Here is a 20,691-nt window from a genome sequence, read left to right as displayed (position 1 = left end):
CTAATAGTACAACTCCATATTTAAAACTTTGAGTGTTTTTAACGGGCCTGTTTGCTAATATTTGTAATTGAATAGCAAAACAAATTCTGTATTAACAACAGAAGAGTCGTTTAAATTACGGTGATTAACAATTATCACCATCACGTTATGTATAGTAGCGATATATCTAATTACCAAAAAGTGGGACGCATGGCATTGAGCCAAGTCAAATGAAATGCCTGGAAACATATAGGAAACATATATTTAGTTAATATTAATCGTTGCCGATGGTACGAATACATCGCTCGGAATTACATGTTACAAGAGCATAATGACTTATATTTATCTTACGCGAGGACTACTAATCGGTTATGACCTGGGTACCATACGCAAAGGGTGACAAAAACCCTATTTCTAACACTCCAGTGTGTATCCGTATAATTGTTCATATAATATTAAGCCACTACGCATATAATAATACCACCATTTAGATAATAAGTCTGATCACCAGCTGGGTCGATCGGCAATCATAACCAAGTTCCTAATTAATTCGTGATATTACTATTATTATTTTAATGCTTAATATTTCGGTACCTGCGCTCATCGGCCGATAAGTAATTTTAGCGCATTATATTCATTGATGGGTGGAAAAGGGGTTTCGAACGGCGCGTTCACCATCATTTGAAGAGCACGTAAAGTCAGTTCCGACTATTGTCAATTAAGAATACAGCTGTTAAGCTTAACTTGTCGAAGGCTTGAACAATTTTGACACTAAATTGACAACCATACGATGAATTAATGAATGAGCGTTAACAATTCTATGTTTACATTAATTAATCATTAGAAGCTATGTTAGAACTAAGTAGTAAAATAAACAGGCACGTATAATCGCGATAGTTAAAGCCGGCCTCAGGTGCATGGGTGTGATGGGCCGCCACTGGGCGTCGCGAGGGAGGCTGAGAAGGCTGATTAATTAGACCCTACGCACAAACCCTTTGAATTATTTCCATAACGACGCAAAGCTTCTTAACGACGTTGTTCAACAGTCGCCCTACACTTGCCCTTGGTTTATTGTACGAAATGATTTCCACGAACTTAACTGGACTGAATCTATGGTCCAAGCAGCAGTCCATGCCTTTGCAAACCGTAAGTTTTCAAGCCGATTTAAGTGGTTGGGATTTTCTATTTTTTATTAAAAAATATTCTGCCAGAATTCACATTTGTTCAGTCTAGCAATTTACGCGTTTGTTTCAACCCCGTTACGTTCTAACAGTATATTTTATATTATATTTTGGTATAGGAACATGTATAGTTTCGTAATAAATTATATTTTTGTTGTCAATCAAGGTTCATTAGGTTTATAATACGAGAAGGTATATGCTGGTAGCTTAAAGAAGTCGAATCTATTATACAACAAAGTTGAGATTGAAATTATAAGTTGAAAAAGTTGTATTTCGTGAAGGGGTTAGCACGTCACAGTGCGGTTCGTTTGCATAATAATGGCGCAAAATTGAAGCGATATAAAGAGCACGTAGCACGGAGGTTTCTCTCAGCTGATATTTAACAACTTTTAGTTAGACCTTTACGGGTACAAAGAGTCCGCGGTCGCTTTGAAGTCATATGCAACTAGAGCATTGTTGTAGACATCGGCCATTTCGTAGCGCCTTACAAATTGTATTGGGTGCTAATATAGGCCTTGTAGGTCGGGAACAAATATGGTGCCTTTAGCATTTTCAAGATTCTTTTGTATCAATGTTTTTAAATACGTCAATGGGTACACTGTAATAAGAAGGTATCGTATGAAAACATGCACTTGTTTTTTGTTTTGGGAAAGATAATTGTTAGTAAATTAAAGAGGAGTAGTTAACATTTTGATGTCCGCGAAGCCTTTATGTTGTCTTCCTCGATTGCGACTCGGTTTGATACGGGTTCATCACCATTTCTTATCTATATAAACGGATACGACATCCCCCTTATTTTGTGATTTTGTACATGCTTTGTACTATATGTTGTATCTGTTATCATAACATATTCTCAAAGTCACGTCAAACAATCACAAAATGATTAATAACAATCGTTTTCGAATGAGCATCGTTAATAATGATGATTGAATAATGAATCGTTTACGTAATTTGAAAGCAATGAAATGAATTGGTATTGTAATAAAAACGTTAGTTCATTATCGACAGTAGGTTTCGCTCTCAATCCGGCTCGTTACCAAGACACCAGCTTCATGAATAATGTACTACGAATAATGTAACTCCCGCGAAATATCTACTTGCATGTTTTAAACGCTGAGAATTTCTCCTTTTGATATTCGCCCGAATGGAGAACGATTTGAATGTTTTAGGATCGTGATGACGTAGGATATTTACATCTCACTTTGTTTTACGAGGGAATAAAATCCATCGGTTCAATGGGTGGGTATTTCAATTTTACAGAACTGCTTTCATTGACCGTTGGCGTAAAATGTTTATTTCAATACGGTATAATGTATTATTCACGTGTATTTTTTTCTGTTTTATTCAAAAGCTAAACTAGAATTGAATCTAGTAAATATATTGTTAATAATAAATAAAAAGTAGCGCCTTGCAATATAATCAAATAGTAATTCTAGCAAGTTAGAACAGCATAGTTTAAGAACACACCCTATGCAAACTTCTTTCATTACACGTGTTCTACAATGAAAACCGTGTAAGTTGGGCGTGTTAAGTAAATATGAATGATTATGGGGACACATTGTCGTGGTGGGGTTGTATTGGCGAGACGGCACACGCCGGGGGAGGTCACAAGTCGTTTATTTCAATAAGACAGGCTTACCTGCCACCTTGCTCGACCCTTTCCCCTGTGACGGGCCCGTGTGAGTTATGAGCTTTATTTATATTAATTAATTAACGAGTGAAAATTTATTAGAGCTTCCACAGTATTACAGGTAATCTTAATGTAATAGCCGTGAGATTCTCGATTTATTATTCGTGTAAATTTTAGCGGTATATTCTTTTAATTAGCTGCCTAATAGCTGCTAAAAGACAAATTATCAATTTTCATTTATTTTGATTTTGTTACCGTTTTATGGATTATAAGTACAATTGCTGAATGGGACATTCAAAACGTTTTCTAATACATGGGTAGTATTATAACGGAAAGATCCTACGAAGGTTCATCGACACGTCAACGAGGTCAAGCTTTTGTTTTTAAAGCAATTTCGCGATCAAAGTCCTCACCTCCGTGAAAGGCGGTGCAAACATTGGAGCAATAATCGATTTAATGAAAGGGGAATCGAAGGGTCCCGTAGGTTTGCGTTTCTAAATTTACGACTACCTCTAGCATTTAATTGGAAATTCGTGCCGCAATAAAAACGACTTGATGACCTAAAGATTAAAATGGGAACTCTTTAAAATGAAACTGAATGCTAAACGGCTCCGGTTCACGATCTCACGTTTACAAATGATGCTTTTACTTCAGACTCGCTCGGATACATGGTTCTCCTGAAACTAGGCTCCTATTTAAATGTAAGTGAAGTAGGTAGAGTTTCTGGATTTATGTTATAACGTTTGATGTTTTTTCGCGCGTATACGTAGAACACGAAGCAGACCTTTTTGAGCCGTAATTTAAAGTCAAAATAAATAAAAAAAATCCTTTAATGTAACCGTAGCTACATATTTTAAAGCATTGAAACCAGTGCCAACCTTATTTGATAGTTTTCCACTTAACGGTAAGCTTAAAATTTTCCTTTCAAACATTTAGTACAAAATTCATTCGTCATTCTGTCCGTTCTTATAACATCGCGCATTCATCTCATTCACTTGTCAGCTGTATGATGCATCGTGAGTGTTCTGAGAATAGACGAGTTAAACGAATTAGCCCGTTAGCGAAGCTCGGTGACAGCTCTATATAAAACCAGCAAGTCAGGTGTCTGTCGCTTTAAAGTAAATAGAGTGATAACTAAACATGGAAAATGTAATTTATTTTCCACTATTATTTTAGTTGGTCGTGTTGTTATTTGACAACGTGGTTAATTTTGTCGCTGAGTAATTTCCACTCAGCTTGCTAGCACTTTGTATACAGGAAACAGATGTTGGGATTAATCACGGGTAGCTCTTTTACGTCTGGGCTAATTTGTTGCTTGCCACTAGGTATTGTTTATTACTTTTCTAATATTAATTAAAAATAAAAAAGCATCAAATGAGTCAAGTCTCACAAATAAAAACGACCGTTAATTTTCGTTTCATTTTAATTATAAATATTTTGGAATTTAATCAAACCCTGAAGACTTGTTACGTTAACGGTTTAACCCCATTTCCGGGAATCGACAAAAATCTGTTTGAGTTTAATAAATTTGTGAAAGAAATTCGTGTTCGTCTAGACAATGATAGTAAGAAAACTACGAGACTCATTTTTTTTAAGAAATGAACAGTCGCCACAAAGAGCCGGATAATAAAATAAAGGTTCTTTCCCTTTCTCGTAAATCTTTCTAACAAACGAATAGAATAGGGAATGAAAATGGTACAATCTTTAACTTTCTGACAGTTTAATAAGATAATAAAAATATAACCAGGAAAAAAGAATTAATATCTCCACACTTTTCGCAGTTTGCTTAGAGGTTCGAGTTTTGGAATCCAACAAAAACCATCCCTCAATCTTTCATAAAAATCTTTCAACGGTTTTTTATCCTTTTATTTTATAAACCTACAAAAAAAGTATCTCCATGTGTTATCGTCACAGATCTTAAGCCTGGTTGTATATTCTGAGTGCTGTTAGTTGTTGAATTATTTTATTTTAATTCAAAATCACTTACTTAAGTTAGTTACTAGTGATCGTAATAATAATTTAGTTGGAACAAGACGAGGACAAAAATGGCGGCATGAAGACATTTACGTCAGGCAAGATCGGAAGTAGCTCTGTGCTGTGTGCTTGGGGCGCGGCCGATTACCGACGGAAGACGACCCATGTGACCAAACTAAACACAATCAAGGATCCGAGCTATGTCACGCTGGCCATAGTTTATTCAACTATCTAGATACTATTACTAATTTCATAACGTTTTACATTTTATGTCGAAATAGTATTATCGTCTTTAGTGATCAGGCTAAAAGTAAGGCTAACTGTACTTTAAAAGCTAGTCTTATTATTTCTTTATAGTTACATGGTAACTCAATGAATAAATATTGACTTTGGAATATGACTCCGCCAACAACTGACAGCAGTTATATGACTACCCAAAAATAGAATCGGCTATTCGCAAAATATTGTTTGGTAAATACAAAAACTAACGTCAAAATACAAACAAAGAAGTGAAGTTGTATTGCTATGCACGCTATAAAATGGTAATCCAGGTTATGATTGGCACTAGTAAAATTTTCACAGCACCCGTGTTGGTGCGGTCGGCTAGCTGCCGCGCCGCGATAGGTCAGTTTAATCGGATTCTTTATTCATGAGACCACTGCACCGCCGCTGTATTCAGAATTACACTTCGCATATTAACCGGAATTAACACCAGTTTATTATATTGGAACTACTGCTTAATTTATGCACCCAAATTGTCATGAATGTTTATTTAAGTTCGTTTCATTTTCTAGTCAGCTCCATGAACTTATGTTTGCTGAGCGGCTCGAGCGTTCGTGGACGTTACGTATCTCCTGCCTTCTTTACGTATATTGAAATTAGTCATTAATTATTAGGAATAATAATGATATCGAAGTGTTCTTTATGAAAGCTGGGAGAAACTACATCTAGATTCCGATTAGAAATTGAAGTCATGGAAATATTAGGATTATGACATTTATTTGTTCAGAAAAATCCATACGTCATGTAGGTTTGGAATTGGCGAGTAGACGTGGTCCGATTTACTTCAATTTGAGCCCATGTCGTGTGGCGATGCGGTGGAGGCTGAAAATTTAATGCTACGGGCCACTCGTTACTCTGTGTCAATGTTCGGCACCCTGTACATATGAAGGTATATTTATATTGCTTCCTCGGCCTCAGCGCCGGATAGCGCCAGAACGTAGTGCATTTTCTATGTACTGAATTAATAGTCAATGCCACGGTATGGAAGCTTAACCCGAGTAGCTAATCTTTGTAGGGTTTTGTTCCGCACATGTAAGCAAAGCGTGCGGAATAAGGTATATCGGATATCTGAATGGGATATATTTTTAAATTTAACAAATGATGTTCTATATTAATTAAAATCCCTATTTTTATATAACATAATGCATAAAAAATGAGGTTAATAATAATATCATGAGAGCCTAACACATATGAGTGAATCATGTAGGACGACATTTTGAATTTTTTGTAGTGTATAACTTTTGTGACGTACTTGTTCAAGTTGGTTAGTGTTTTTGTGTAGCTGCTGTTGACATAATATTTATGTAAATGCAAAGCATCTGAGACCAGCCTGGTTACCAAGAATAAGCTACAACATGTGTTTTTGTCATGTCACGTGTTGGAAACTTTACAAAAGAACGAATTTCATTTTGTCTTCTTGTATCTTGTAAAAAGGGTAAAAATCTGCTTCAAACAAATAACATAATACTGTTTTGCTATAGGTAAATATAATATACGTAGACTTAGATCTGTAGGATTGATTTATAATCGCTCCAGTAATTTTTAACCAGAATGTAATTTCTGCTTTCTTGGGAATCTTAAAACCGAATCTTTTAATATAATTCATCAGTTATGGGACGGTTTTTCGGAGCACGAGCAACACGTTTTTAGGTTGAGGTATTAATAAAAATGTTGTTACTAATTTGTTTTGCTTCGGATCCTCATCTAAGGATAGGTTATTGCATTTTTTTCTAAAAAGGGACACTTACTTTAATATAAATATATCAATTATATAACTTAAACATATTGTATCCGATCCTGAAACACTTTCACAAGTAATAATCTCCAGTGGATCGGAGAAAAAAAATTGAAAAAACTGAAATGGGGCTGTAAATCTATGAATACAGTACACGCAAATGTGCTTTAGAAACGTGTTCCGTCGTATTAGCTTTTAAATTGGACAGAGGTATTCATTTTTGAAGCAATAAAAAATCAACGAAATGAATCGATAGCTTCCAAACAGCAAGTTTCCAAATAGGAGAATGAAGGACGGAAAAAGCCTATTTTGTCCATCCAGCCGGTGAGGCAATGTTCATCGATGTTTCCAACTCCTTTTTTATTTGTATCCTGCAGAGTATAGATTCCTGGTGTCGTCAAATACCTTACATGTCTCGCTCAGACATCCACGTATATGTATGTGTTCAGAGACGAGGACTCTAATTGACTTCTGCCCGTTCGGCGGCAGTTAAAAGGTTTGCTCTTGATTTAGAATTACTAAAAATACAGTCGGTAAAACTTTGATGCTCGTTAGTTTTTCGTGAAAGCCGCGTCGTCATACAATATTAGGAAGAAGGTAGTTTGTTTATTACAATCCCTACTGCATAAAAATATTATACAACAGAACATTGCGCTTTAAGATAAAGAGCTTTACATCCATAAGTAGAGTGCATTAAATACTGAGTTTATCATAATGAAGAGTAAGCTTACCTAACTATTCATACTAACCCAAAAAATTTATTCTTGGAATAAATTAGAACCTATCCAATGTAAAATTTGAAAGTTAAATAGACTGTACTACAAAGAGTACGTGATCAGTTGAGAACATGCTTAACTAAGGAAAGATCGTGTCCTATTGCAACATTTTTTTTTCTTAACTAAAATATATTATTACTTTTAACATGCACAGTCCAAAAGTGATGTCTTCAATGTCGTCGCTTACGGCATTCTTTTAAAATTATACTATTATATAAAAGAGCGTTTCTATTTAGATGGATAATATATAAAATGGAATCGATGTGTTGTGTGCAGAGGTGTGCGAAACCCAACACTCGCTTTTGTCTCTTTGGCACTCACTTTACGGGCTAATTGATTCTCTTTCATCGTGCAAGGAACAAGAAAACGTTGTTAGACTTCTGTGCATTGTTCCTTAATTGAACTTGTTCCAGCTGCAATGCGTTTGCAAGGTGTCTCGTAAACCACTACGGTTTCCTCCATGTTTTCTATGTAAACTAGGCTAATTGAATAAAAGTAGTTCGCTTTTTTACATAGTTTAAATAAGATTGTAGAAATTTCTAGGACCGACAAGTGGTTTTCGTTAATTAATGAATAACAAATATAATACTGTGTGGTGGGTTCGAATCCCACCTGGGACAATTATTTTGTGTTGAGCACGAGTATTTGTTTTGAGCTTGGTTTTTAATTTATTTATATAAGTATGTATTTGTAAGTTTATCACTTATTTGTTTACAAAATTACAATGTATAGTACAAGCTCTGCTTGGTTTGAAATCAAATGACCGTGTGTGTATTATTTTAAATTAGTCCTTTATTTAGCTGCTTAGTTTCTAGTAGCTTATTTTCTATTTACTTATCTGATATTATAAAATAGTTGTACATCGGTAAAACGCGGGTCACGTTGTATTTTCTGATATTGATTATATTATCATTTCACTCCATGCAAAAAAAAATATTCCGTCTAAAATTAATAATAAATATGTATATTTAATTAACCTTATGTAAATGAAATACCGAAGATTTATCCAGAAGGGACGGCGAGGATTCATTTAAGTTAGTAAGACAGTGAATCATGACATCGCTCAATATAAACAATAGGTAAGGCCATAAAGATAACAAGGGTGGAGGGTGGCCCACATTAGTCTTCCCGTGGTGTAACGTTTGTTCGTCTGACAGCATTCATTAAGGCACAAAAGCGTTGTCTATCAGGTAGTTTCCGCGCTCGCGTTCTTCCTTAACAAATTGGTAGAGTAATGTGGGCAGCTCGGACAATGTTAGTGCTTCTAAACGGAACTAACCAAGGTCACTATTTACTTACTGTACTAGTCATCGGGTCTCTATTAAATTTTACTTGCTAACAATAGGTGCGATTCGAGATGGAGCGTATTTGGTTAATTGCTAAGTTTTTACTATAATGACACTTTCACAGTTCTATCTGCTGCGGTTGTGAATGCATAAGGGTTCAGAAGGTAAAGAAAACAACATATTAAATTGAACATAGTGTATTAAAATCTCAAATGCTAATGGCTGTTCCACATTTAGCCATTTTTGATTAGATTGCAGCAATAAACCTGAAATATAAAAATTGTGTTAAAAATCTCACGTTTGAATTGATTGAATATTTATTACAAAAGATTTTATTATTATTTATTTATTACATTGCTCGCTGTTGAGAATATTTAATTTCGGTAATATTTGAAAGACAAACAATTAACAAGATTTTGCGATTGTAAATATCATTTAAAAAAAATTAAAAATGTATATAACAAAATTTAAGTAATACTTAAACTATCATGCACCACACCAACCAATACACCACCATATAAATAAACAAAAAAGTTTGACCCTTGTTCACGTGCAAGAGTTGTACCTATGTGAGTTTTACATGCAGAGGCCGGTATGAAGTGAAGTTTGACATGCAACTGAAAACTACAACTACTTGTTAATAAAAACAATGAATTAACCGTAACGAAAATTAATGATTTTTCAGGAAAACTTTGTTTTCGTAGTAAGTTTTTCTCCTTATAATTGTATAGTATATAACCAGAAATGCCAAATTTATTATAAAGAATACAATACAGTATTATATTGCAGTCTGAACAACCGCCGGTGTCGTACTATGATGATATGATTTTAATATTTTTAGACATAAGCACCTTTGCATTACTTATATGTACGTATAAAGTTTTGATCACCGATTGCCCTCATGCTGAATATCATATTAAGCAATACCTACTATTAATTTGGTATAATATTATGACATGAATATCCCAGAAAACGTAATAAATGATAATTTTAGTCGTTCACTTATACAGCGTATGAAAAAGACAAACGGCCGGTTGGCAACGAAATCTGCCGTCGCTGATCTTTGAAACGAGGACCTGACTTCGAGGCTAACATCTGAAAAATGTGTTTACTATCAATGTTTTTATATAGGACCAAAACTGTTAGCGCTAAACTCTTATTATTAAAAAATATTGAAAATATAACGGAGTGTGGGCAACGGGTTAATTATTTGGAAGTTAGATGGAATTGATTTAACTTTGTTATGTTAGAAATAATTGTTATTAGGTTATATACAAACCGCAACAAAGCACTGGCTGTTATTATTATTACATAGTAAAAAAAAATAGAGCTGACAGAATCGGTCGTTGGACTATTTTTTTAAAATATAGTACTAAAAGAATAATGTTAAATGCAAAGACTGGTAACATACTACTTATTTTTAGTTATTTATATCAAACTGAGCAAATAGTGTTTGTTGTACAAATGTGAAATTAAGGCCAAGGAAAACAAAAGCACGTGTAATAAAAGCCCCCGTAAAATTTTTGAAAAGGTACCTAATTTCTGAAAACCCCGTTGAACAAAATGTTGTTCTTCTGCAGTAAGAAGAATACAAACGGATGGTTTGCTCTGAATACTGGTTTCGGTGGAGCATGTAAAGAACTTCCAACTAGGAAAAATACTGTAATAGAGAAAATGTATGTACTTTGAAAGAAGATTCTATAATAAATTTAACTTAGGGAAAGAGCTGGCCTGAACATGCTGGTCAACCGTATCAACGAATTGTGTATGTGTGGAAATTGCGCTTAATTTAAATTGCATATTTTTACAGTGTCCTATATTTTTCTAATTATTATTCGTGTAGGCATACACTATATTCTGTTAACACAGTACGAGAGTTTTATTTACCTCTATAAGCTCCATTACATTTATAAGGTGATTAATTTAGACAATCCTTTTTTCTTAATTTATTACGAAATATCGCTTTTCCCATTAATAAAAATCACACAAGCTGTTTATAATGCGTGCATACAGAAGTACCATGCAACCCGCATGAAAATTGTAAAAGTCGGGTAGATACCTAATTTCTGAAAACCCCGTTGAACAAAATGTTGTTCTTCTGCAGTAAGAAGAACACAAACGGATGGTTTGCTCTGAATAATGGTTTCGGCTTAGCGTATAAAGAACTTCCAAATCCCATAAATACTGCAATAGAGAAATGTATGTACTTTGGAAGAAGATTCTATAATTGAACTTAGGGAAAGAGCTGGCCTGAACATGCTGGTTAACCGTATCAACGAATTGTGTATGTGTGGAAATTGCGCATAATTTAAATTGCATATTTTTTCAGTGCCCTATATTTTCCTAATTATTATTCGTGTAGGCATACACTACATTCTGTTAACACAGTACGAGAGTTTGATTTACCTCTATAAGCTCCATTACTTTTATTAGGTGATTAATTTAGACAATCCTTTTTTCTTAATTTATAACGAAATATTGCTTTTCCAATTAATAAAAAATCACACAAGCTGTTTATGATGCGTGCATACAGAAGGACCATGCAACCCGCATGAAAATTGTAAGTCGGGTAGATACCTAATTTCTGAAAACCCCGTTGAACAAAATGTTGTTCTTCTGCAGTAAGAAGAATACAAACGGATGGTTTGCTCTGAATACTGGTTTTGGCGGAGCATATAAAGAAGTTCCAACTAGCATAAATACTGTAATGAAACAAGATATATTTTAGACGAAGATTCTAATAAAATTATTGAGCTGAGGAAGAGAGCCAATATGAACATACAGGTCAACCGTAGTAACGATGTGTGTGTTCTGTGTGTGTATTTAAAATGTGCTTAAAAAATTGCGTCTTTCTAATGGTACATTAATGATACCTGCTTTCTTGAACTCTGTAAGTTTCTCATTTAAAATATGTAAATAAATTCTGCAAACACAAGTTACATATAAATGCGCAATCAATCAATGTATCATAATATATAACTATTAAGCCCCGTGTTTTGGGGTCGTAAATTTTTCAAACGTAATATACAATATTTCGAGATACAGCTCATCAAATAAATAAAAATGTATTAATAAGCTATTTTGTGTTAATTAATAGGGGAATCCATAGAACCCAGAAGATAAATTGTACATTTTGAGCATGTACCTAAGCTCGGAATACTCCGCTGAACAAAGTGTTGTTCTTCTGCAGTAAGAAGAATACAAACGGATGGTTTGCTTTGAATAATGGTTTCGACGGAGCATATAAAGAACTTTCAACGATGAAAAATACTGTAATAAAAATAATATATTCAAAACGATAATTCTGATAAAATTATTGAGCGTAGAAAAAGAGCCGATCTGAACATACAGGTCAACCCTATCAACGATGTGCGTAAGAGAATTGCGCATAATTTAGTAGAAAATGTTTCGTCTTTTTTACGTTACTGTGCTTTTTTTAACGCTTCAAGTGGCCTATTAATAATTTGCCAATTTATTCCTTAACCACAGTATGGGAGGTTATTAAGCATCAGTTACATTTGTACGCGAAACGAAAAATAATGTTGAATTATAATAAATAAGCATTAAGCTCCGAGTTTGTGCATGAAGTAATTTGTTTAGAAGTAGTACAATACACATACTCCAATCAATATTTCAGAATTATATCGAAATACAGCTCATTAAATAGATGAAAATGCATTTTTACAAGATTATTTTCAAGGCTCCCGTGAAACCGGCATGATAAATTGCAAAGGTTGGGCAAATACCTAAGCTCGGAATACTCCACTGAACAAAGTGTTGTTGTTCTGCAGTAGAAAGAATACGAAAGGATATCTCGCATCAAATGATGGCTTGCCTAAAGTTTCGCTTTTAATAACCACCCTAAATGCTGTAAGCAAGAAATGTTATATTACTATCGGTAATCAAGAGCGACCCAATCATACCTACCGTATTTAGTGTTTGTTTAAGTATAACAATATTTTATCTTATCAGGGATATGATGAAAAGGACGTAGAGGATCCCGCTAATTCTTAAAAATAATATTGTTAATTTTGCATAAAAAGTTTTATAAGAATATGAAACTTCACACGTTTCTTTTTATTTATTCATTATTTTTGAACAGTTCCTGCTAATGTTATTATGATTGGACCAATGTCTTCAGAGCAGTGCTTCCGTAATATAATAGTAACTTAGTGCGTCTTCATTAGTATTAATTATAAACTTTATTAGAAAGTAATTGTCAAGGACAACACATGTTCGAACACACCATTATTGAAACTGTAATTAGAGTGTAAATAAAAGCATGGGTGGCGTTATCCCAGACATATATCATAAAATAATCGTACAGATACCTAAGACCGAAACACTCCGTTGAATAATATGTTCTTATGTTCCAGCAAAAAGAACAAAAATGGATGATCTGCATTAAAATACATTCTCAATTTAACAGACGGGGAGATTCCCCCTATAACTCCTGTAATAAATAAAAATAAACAATTCTATGATGCGATTATGATTGAGTATTGCTTGTTTGTAATCCTTTAGTTTGTATGTCCCATTACTCGAGTTAAGATTGGTAACTCAAATCGCTTTAGTGAGCGATTTGTTACCTGTTGCCAGTTAAATTAAAAGTATAACTATGTTGACAGTTTCATGTTCAGTTAAAATATATATTATGTCAAAAGATAGCATAAATTGACATATATTTTTAAGAAATATTTTTTTAACGAGCAAGTAAAGCACACCGCGAAAATAAATAAAATGTGCTACTCGTAATTAATAATTTCAACTGAAATAAAATAATATTTTGTGCGTTTTTAATCGTACAGAACTTTAAGAATAAAACTAGGAGTAAGCTGTAAGAAATAACTTTCACACAGCTAATGATATTGCAGGTTAATTTCAAAATATATATTATAAATTATAAAGTATTGCGAATAAGCTATATTACAGCTATATGTTACAAAATAATCATGCTTTTTGCGCAAGTCAGGCACCAACATATAACTAATACCTAAGATCGGTAGACTCCATTAAAAATTATGTTATTCTTCTCCAATAAGAAGAACAGGAATGGGTGATCCGCGATGAATCTAGTCGGTTCTGATATAAAAGCGCTTAAATACGCTATACCAAATTCTGGAATATTGAAATAGATTTTATACTATCTAAATAGAAACATAGAAAGGAAAGTAAGTTGTATTGCTAATAGTGCTAAGGTATTAGTAATAGGAATAGGTAGGTTTTATATCGAAATGTCTTCTCGTGTATAATTCGTGTACACATTTCCAGAAAAAAAATAGAAAATATAATTTTTGGTACAGTAAACTTCAGGTTTCGTTGGACACTTGGACCTACTAAGCCTACGGGAAAATATAAATAATTGGTATAAAAAATAAAACGAACCGATGAAACTCATGTTAATTCAAATAAATTAATTTCAGTTATGAACGAACCCAAACATAATAAGCCAATGACCAAATGCATTGTTTATTCTTTTTCTGATTTGGCAATTGTTAATAGTAATTCGTACAATATTTTCTTAATTAGAGCGTTAGGTTACAGTATAAAGGGCACACCGTTAATGTTGTAGGGGGTTGAGAACAATTAGGATATACTATTATAATATTCATATCGTTGATTCGACGTAAATCATGCACATGAACATCGATAGCCTGAAATTATAAATGTTCCATGACATTAATAGCACTCAACATGTAAAACCAGCTGTTATTTAAGTTTTACCAACATTTGACAACAGATAACTTGTAGATACCTAGGAACGAAAAACACCGCTAAAGAGGATCAGATTATTCTCCTTTAAGAAGAACACGAACGGGTGGTCAGCTTTAAATTTGGGTAATATACGGATCAATAATAGTTTGTCAACGATTGCGAACGCTGAAACATCAAAAATATAATCATATTACGTAGTTTTTTTTTATAAAAATGGTCTCTAGTAGCGCGATTCTCTACAGTTGGAACCATCGAGTATCGAGAGTACATTTAAAATGTACAGCGAAAATAGTTTCTACAATGTCCGCTAAAGGCGCTGATCTAATTTTCTTACAAAAAATTGCCATGGCTAGCCGGTTAAGCTACACGAGTAATCGATAGAATTGGGCAACAGTAGCTTGATATTCTTCTACTAGCGATTACCGACAACCGCGGCTAGGTATCGAAAAATATTACACGAAAATCGTTTAGCGCCTCTACCGGGCTCCGTAAGAACTATTCTGGTAGTTCATTTTAAATGTCAAACTGTTGAAACTCGACAGTACCGACTGTATAGAATTGCGCTATAGCTTTAGAGTAAATAAAGAAATGCCGTTTTTAATACATATTATTGACACTATAATTTTTTCATAAATATTCGTATGAGTACATACATACAATATGAGGTACACACATCCACATCACCACATAAGGCTTATTTCGATGGTGTGAAAGTTATACATTCAATATTATTTCATGTACGGGTATAAATAACAACATGAATAATTTTATAAGACAACCAGTGGTACGATCACAAACGTTCGATATATAATAGTGTTTAGATTTTATCATCTTCGTAAGAAAAAAGTGAGTTTCACATTTGGCAGTCATTTTTAATTTAGTTTCATTTGCATAAGCTGACGATGTCCTATCCGTGTTACCGAACGTGTACATTCGTGATCGCCCATCTGATTAGTATTTTGCAGATATATTGGTTGTACTTTATAGTTGGTAAATACAAATAATAATGATTTGTGTCTCTATTATTACGAAAAACAAATCATGCATTAATTTTACGTTATAATCACCTAGGAGCGATATATTCCATTAAACACGGCTACATTTTTATGCAGCAAAGTGAAATAGAATGGTCTATTTGCAATAAATCGTAAATTATCTGATCCTGATCTATTAGAAAGATAAAAACCTGTAATACAACAATTGGTAAATAATGTATAACAGTTTGTGAGACCAAACGCAACTGTGTGGAAAATAATACACAAATAAAAACGAGAACATTTATGTTGAGAATTGAAAGTTAATGGTTTTCTTAAACGCTTGAATTTAAGTTGTACCAAAAATTATTTTTCTTACATTTATGAAGTTATGTGCAGTTATACCATAGTAGTATACCATATTTATATACATTGCGGGAACACATAACGCTGCGTTTGCGGTAACATTTCTATAATAGTGACGAATGTTACCAAACGCTGCAGAAACGCTAGTCCAAAAATGATTCTATCTAATTTCTGAAACAGGCTGGATCATTTGATATGACCACCAAATTCTTTATTGTATATAGATTTTTTTATATTTTGAAATAAAGAAAATGTAATAGAGAATGTACACTCACCGTTGGCAGCAGCAGCCTCAGCGCCCTCTTCGTTGACTTCTATAAAAGCTTTTTGAGTTGCGTCACTCACATACAAATCTGCATTGTTCTTAATTAAATTGTTTAATTTAGCCTCACCAGCCTGGAACAGTTTCTTGATGTTCATCTGAAAGTAACAAAAGATATATAAATAGTAATTAATCGTCATTATGTATTGCTGAGCTCGAGAACGGGTAGATCAATTTAACTTATTACTTTTGTCATATTTTCTTTAAAGCACGGAAAGGTTTTTATGAAGAGAAACAAAAAAAGCGAAGAAATTGGTTAGAAAATTTACACGTGAGCTACTTTAAAACATACCCTGCGAAATGAGGACATGTCAATACCTTATATTCAACATACCTTTTCCAGAACGTTCTTCAAGTTTGTCGTGGTTTCGATCTTGAACCTGGGAAGGGAAACTTCAACCTCTGTGTTGTACATGTTCTTCAAAGCATTGTTTAATACGGCTGGGTCTTTGAATTTCTTGATGAGATCGTTTACACCGTCAACTTTGTTTGGGAGTGCGATGACAAGGGATGTGTCGTTTCCTTCATATTTCATTTCAAGGAACTGGAAAAAGAAACGAGTTTTATGATTTAAAATATACTATTGAATTGATGTTTATCGTTTGTAGAAGTCTTAGTTATCAAAGAAAAAAATATCCAGCTTATGTAGCATTAGCTGGGACATAGGGAAAATATTTTATCAACTTATTAAGAAAAAGAAGTGCTATAAATAAATTTGGCAATAGTTTAAACAAGACTCTGTACCTTAGCGTCGAGCTCTGCATCCTCGCAGTAATTGAAGTCGTCTGATTGGTACATCATTTTCACAGGGACCTTCTTGTCCTTGGTTACATAGAAATCACGATCACTAGTCGCTCCAACTTCAAACTTCTTCACCCAGCTTCCCTAAATTATAACAATTATTAGTATTGAATATGTGTAAGAACATTCGTCAAAAAGTATGATGTAATATCAAACCTTGAAGTAAATAGCATTGACTAGAATAGCTTGTGTATTGGGAGTTATGGCCTGAGGGTCAACCAAATCCTTGATGCGATTGTTTGTATGATCTTCAACCTGTGAAAAAATTAAGGGATTAAAAACTTCTTGTAATAAAATAAGTCACTCATCCGAATTAGAAATATTTACCCATGCATTGATTTGTTTCGCCGATGCGTCTTGTTTGGAGAAATCAATGTTCTGAACTTCTGAATCGAAAACGTCCCTTGATACTTTTTTGTAATCGTCATTGAGCTCTAAGCCATTCTTAACGTATATCTTGCTTGCCTGTTTCAGTGTAACACCTTGCACTGAACGTAGTCTGTTGTTCACGTCAGTAAACACTTGCTTGGTCTGAAAATTATATTTTTTTTTGAAAAAGCTGTATTTGATATATTATTATATTCTTTTATTTATGCTGCTATTGGCCGGATTTGCGTTTTTTTATTATTAATAATGGCTAAATGCGATTTCTAGGATTAAAGTACAATATAGCTCTCGATATATCGTAATCTAAATTAATCTTTAAATAATGGGTTATATTTTTGTAAAAAACATATTAACTTACTACGTCGTCATTAGGAAATCCGATGGCTCTGAGGATTTCGTCGTGTGAATCTCCTACTGAAGCCAAGCCCAACTGGGCGAGGGGGGACAAGACGGAGAATGCTGATAGCACACAACTTTTCTCTGCATCAGCCCCCACCACTTCCTGAAATTCATCATAAGTTTAACAACGTTCATATAAAGTTCTTTTGCTCGGATGTACACATTTTTAGTTATTTATTTGTCTCTGTCACTTTTAACCTCACTTTTCATCTTTGGCTATTGTATATGCATATTTTTTTCAACAATTGCTATGTCATTTATGGTCAGTTACAAAAACAATTAATTATAGCTCAATGGCGTATTACGTAATTCTTTGTTTTTATCTACAGGAAAACACAATACAATTATACTTAGTCTATGCACGATCGATCTGTAGATTGATTTTTATCCATCAGTAATTACATAGTCTGTATATAACTTTATAGTGTATTTTAGTAGGATGAGTCACTAGTTAATAATAGTGTTCTCGTACAATTGTGAGTCTAATTTTGTTTATAAAAACATTGCCGTGACTATTAGGTTGACTGTTGGGGAAATACGAGTATATATATGGTCTGACTTGTAAGAGTATCACATATTTTACAAATATATTTTTTTAGGATGCAGTCTTGAACAAGTTTTGTAAGGTAAAGAATTTTGTTTGAACTGTTTAAAAAAAATTAACTGTCCATAAGACTATTTCATAGCCGTTGTACGTGCGGTTGTTGAGGTACATAAGTATATAAGAGTTGATTTTCTATTTTTCTATTTTGATTTAACTGCACGTTTGGCGCAGTGGTTTAAGCGGTCACCTCGCCGCAACAACCATAGCGCCGCGTGTGGTGGGTTCGAATCCCACCCGGGACAAATCTTTGTGTGATGAGCACGAGTATTTGTTCTGAGCCTGGATGTTAATGTATCTATATAAGTATGTATTTAGAAGTATATAAGTATGTTTATCAGTTATTTGGTTACCATAGTACAAGCTCTGCTTAGTTTGGAATCAAATGACCGTGTGTGAATTGTCCCAAAATATTTATTTATTTATTATTTATTCTATTACCTGGAACATGTTAGCGGTGAACTGGTCATTGCCAGACTTCAGAACTTCCTCCAAGCTGGTGTCCGACATGGCTGCGGCCACAAGGGCGAATACTGGAAAAATATAATTCATTAGATCAGAACTTGCTGAGACTGATATTGCTAGAATTCGCATAGCTATTGAAAACGAAGTGAAAATGTTTCTGTAACAGTTTCCCGGCATGTGTTGTATGACCTATTTGATAGATAAAGTGACAGTAAATGTAAGAAACACTGTTGTTATTCAACTTGATAAACTAACCGATAATTATTCAGGGGTGTTCAAATCTATAACAGTTTCTGACTTATTTATTACTAGCGGACTGGCCTCGTCCAGGTATAGTACAATTTTATCCCGTTGATTTCATTCCCATGGAAACCTTGTCCCGACAGTTACAAACGTATGTTGTATAAGGTAAGTCCATGATGTAAAATTTAAAATACTTCCAATGTTATTATTAATAATTTATGTCATTGTCACATTGTAGTGCTTCCTCAATCTTTTGTGTATTTGATATCTAAATTTTCCAAATACGGCGGTTAGGTGATCTGTTAAGTCGTTATAGTAATTACTTTACGCATAGAAGACAAAGACTTCCCTGTACGGTATACTGGTACCAAGGTCTCACAAAAAATATGACTGACTATGACTACAATACGTTTATTGCTTGTTTTTATAAGTCATATTCTGATGTTGGTAGTTTTTTTACTATACTCAAATGTTCTTTTGAAAATGTAACGTATTTTGTCAATGAAAGTATGAATACCTTCTTATTTCACTGTCTTAAAAATTACAATATTTTGCAACTAAAACTAGAGAATTTATATCTAAGAAAATTGTTTATTTTTTAGTTACTTGGTACTTTTAAACTAGCATCCGAAGGCCTGATTTAGCTCGTAAATATTTTGTCGTAAACAATCTAGCAGGTATAGCAACAAGTGAACAATCGGTCAATAATACAGCAACGGTCATCCATCAAACAATGAGCTACAGGGAAAACCGGTCGAGTCACATTAACGCTTCTGCTTTGATGTCAGGGAATCCCAGTCTATCTGCACATAATGTAACCAAACAATCAAGTTTGGTAATAATGACGTAAACGTTTTACACTCATTAGATCTATAGAAGCATTTTACTATAACATATAAATATATTTTAAGTTATAATGTTCTATATTGGTATAAAACAATCACTGTGTGCATTTTAAAGTAAAAGATAACACAATATCATGTATTTCAAGTGCAAAGGTTATGAAGGTTACCTGTCTATCAAATGTGTTAACTATTTATCGGTAGGAGGTATACGAAATATTAAAGAATAAGCAATTTATTTTTAAATTTATTGTTTAAGTTTTGATTTAAATCATTTTAAAGTACCAAATAAATAAGATATATTATAATTATCATAACTATGAAGGAGACGATCTATTAATAATATAATAAAATGTAAAACTCACTGCACAAAAGGAGCTTCATGTTCACAGCAGTATCTCAGTTGGACACTGGCACAACACTAACCGGTTATTAACGCCGACTGCTTTTAAATAATACCAGTTGTTGACCAAGTCACGATTTCAATGCTAAGGCCACCTCACCTAATAGTGATATTGTAGTAAGTAGATATACGAATGAAAAACCATCAATTCTCTGAATTCAATTTGTTTGTCTTTTGGAACGCTATTGAATCCGTACGTGATAGAAATGTTCCTTATCACATTTGTGATGGTGATAACAAAATATAATTGAATTTTGTTGTAATGTATTTACACTAACTAAAGAATATAACTATTCAGTTTCATGGTATGACTACAGACTAGTTATTTAT

General features: G+C 33.6%; 1 protein-coding gene across 11 annotated transcripts; it reads right to left on the bottom strand.

The window, feature by feature from the left end:
• Positions 1–9,024: 9,024 nt before the first annotated feature.
• LOC142972894 (alaserpin-like) lies at positions 9,025–20,483 on the bottom strand. 11 transcript variants are annotated; one of them, XM_076114312.1, is made up of 10 exons: positions 20,324–20,483; positions 18,850–18,941; positions 17,767–17,910; positions 17,349–17,552; positions 17,178–17,276; positions 16,965–17,105; positions 16,555–16,764; positions 16,174–16,318; positions 15,626–15,744; positions 9,025–9,109 (listed from the first exon to the last, which is right to left on the bottom strand). In XM_076114312.1, exons 1-9 carry the CDS (start codon positions 20,340–20,342, stop codon positions 15,626–15,628), a joined length of 1,173 nt encoding a protein of 390 aa, XP_075970427.1. In that variant the 5' UTR covers positions 20,343–20,483; the 3' UTR covers positions 9,025–9,109. The 11 variants fall into 11 exon arrangements, with proteins under 11 accessions (XP_075970427.1, XP_075970422.1, XP_075970418.1 ...); XM_076114307.1 differs by lacking the exon at positions 15,626–15,744 and adding an exon at positions 14,599–14,723; XM_076114303.1 differs by lacking the exon at positions 15,626–15,744 and adding an exon at positions 13,837–13,961.
• Positions 20,484–20,691: the final 208 nt, after the last annotated feature.

Source organism: Anticarsia gemmatalis, chromosome 5 (genome assembly GCF_050436995.1).
Source record: "Anticarsia gemmatalis isolate Benzon Research Colony breed Stoneville strain chromosome 5, ilAntGemm2 primary, whole genome shotgun sequence".
Classification (NCBI taxonomy): Eukaryota; Metazoa; Arthropoda; class Insecta; order Lepidoptera; family Erebidae; genus Anticarsia; species Anticarsia gemmatalis.
This window is presented reverse-complemented; position numbering and strand designations above follow the sequence as displayed.

Excerpts from the sequence above, each read along its gene's own strand:
- LOC142972894 (XM_076114301.1), bottom strand. Across the intron at positions 17,911-18,849 it reads TCACCGCTAACATGTTCCAG|GAAGTGGTGGGGGCTGATGC; the intron begins GTAATAGAATAA and ends GATGAATTTCAG. Across the intron at positions 16,765-16,964 it reads ATGCAGAGCTCGACGCTAAG|TTCCTTGAAATGAAATATGA; the intron begins GTACAGAGTCTT and ends TTCTTTTTCCAG.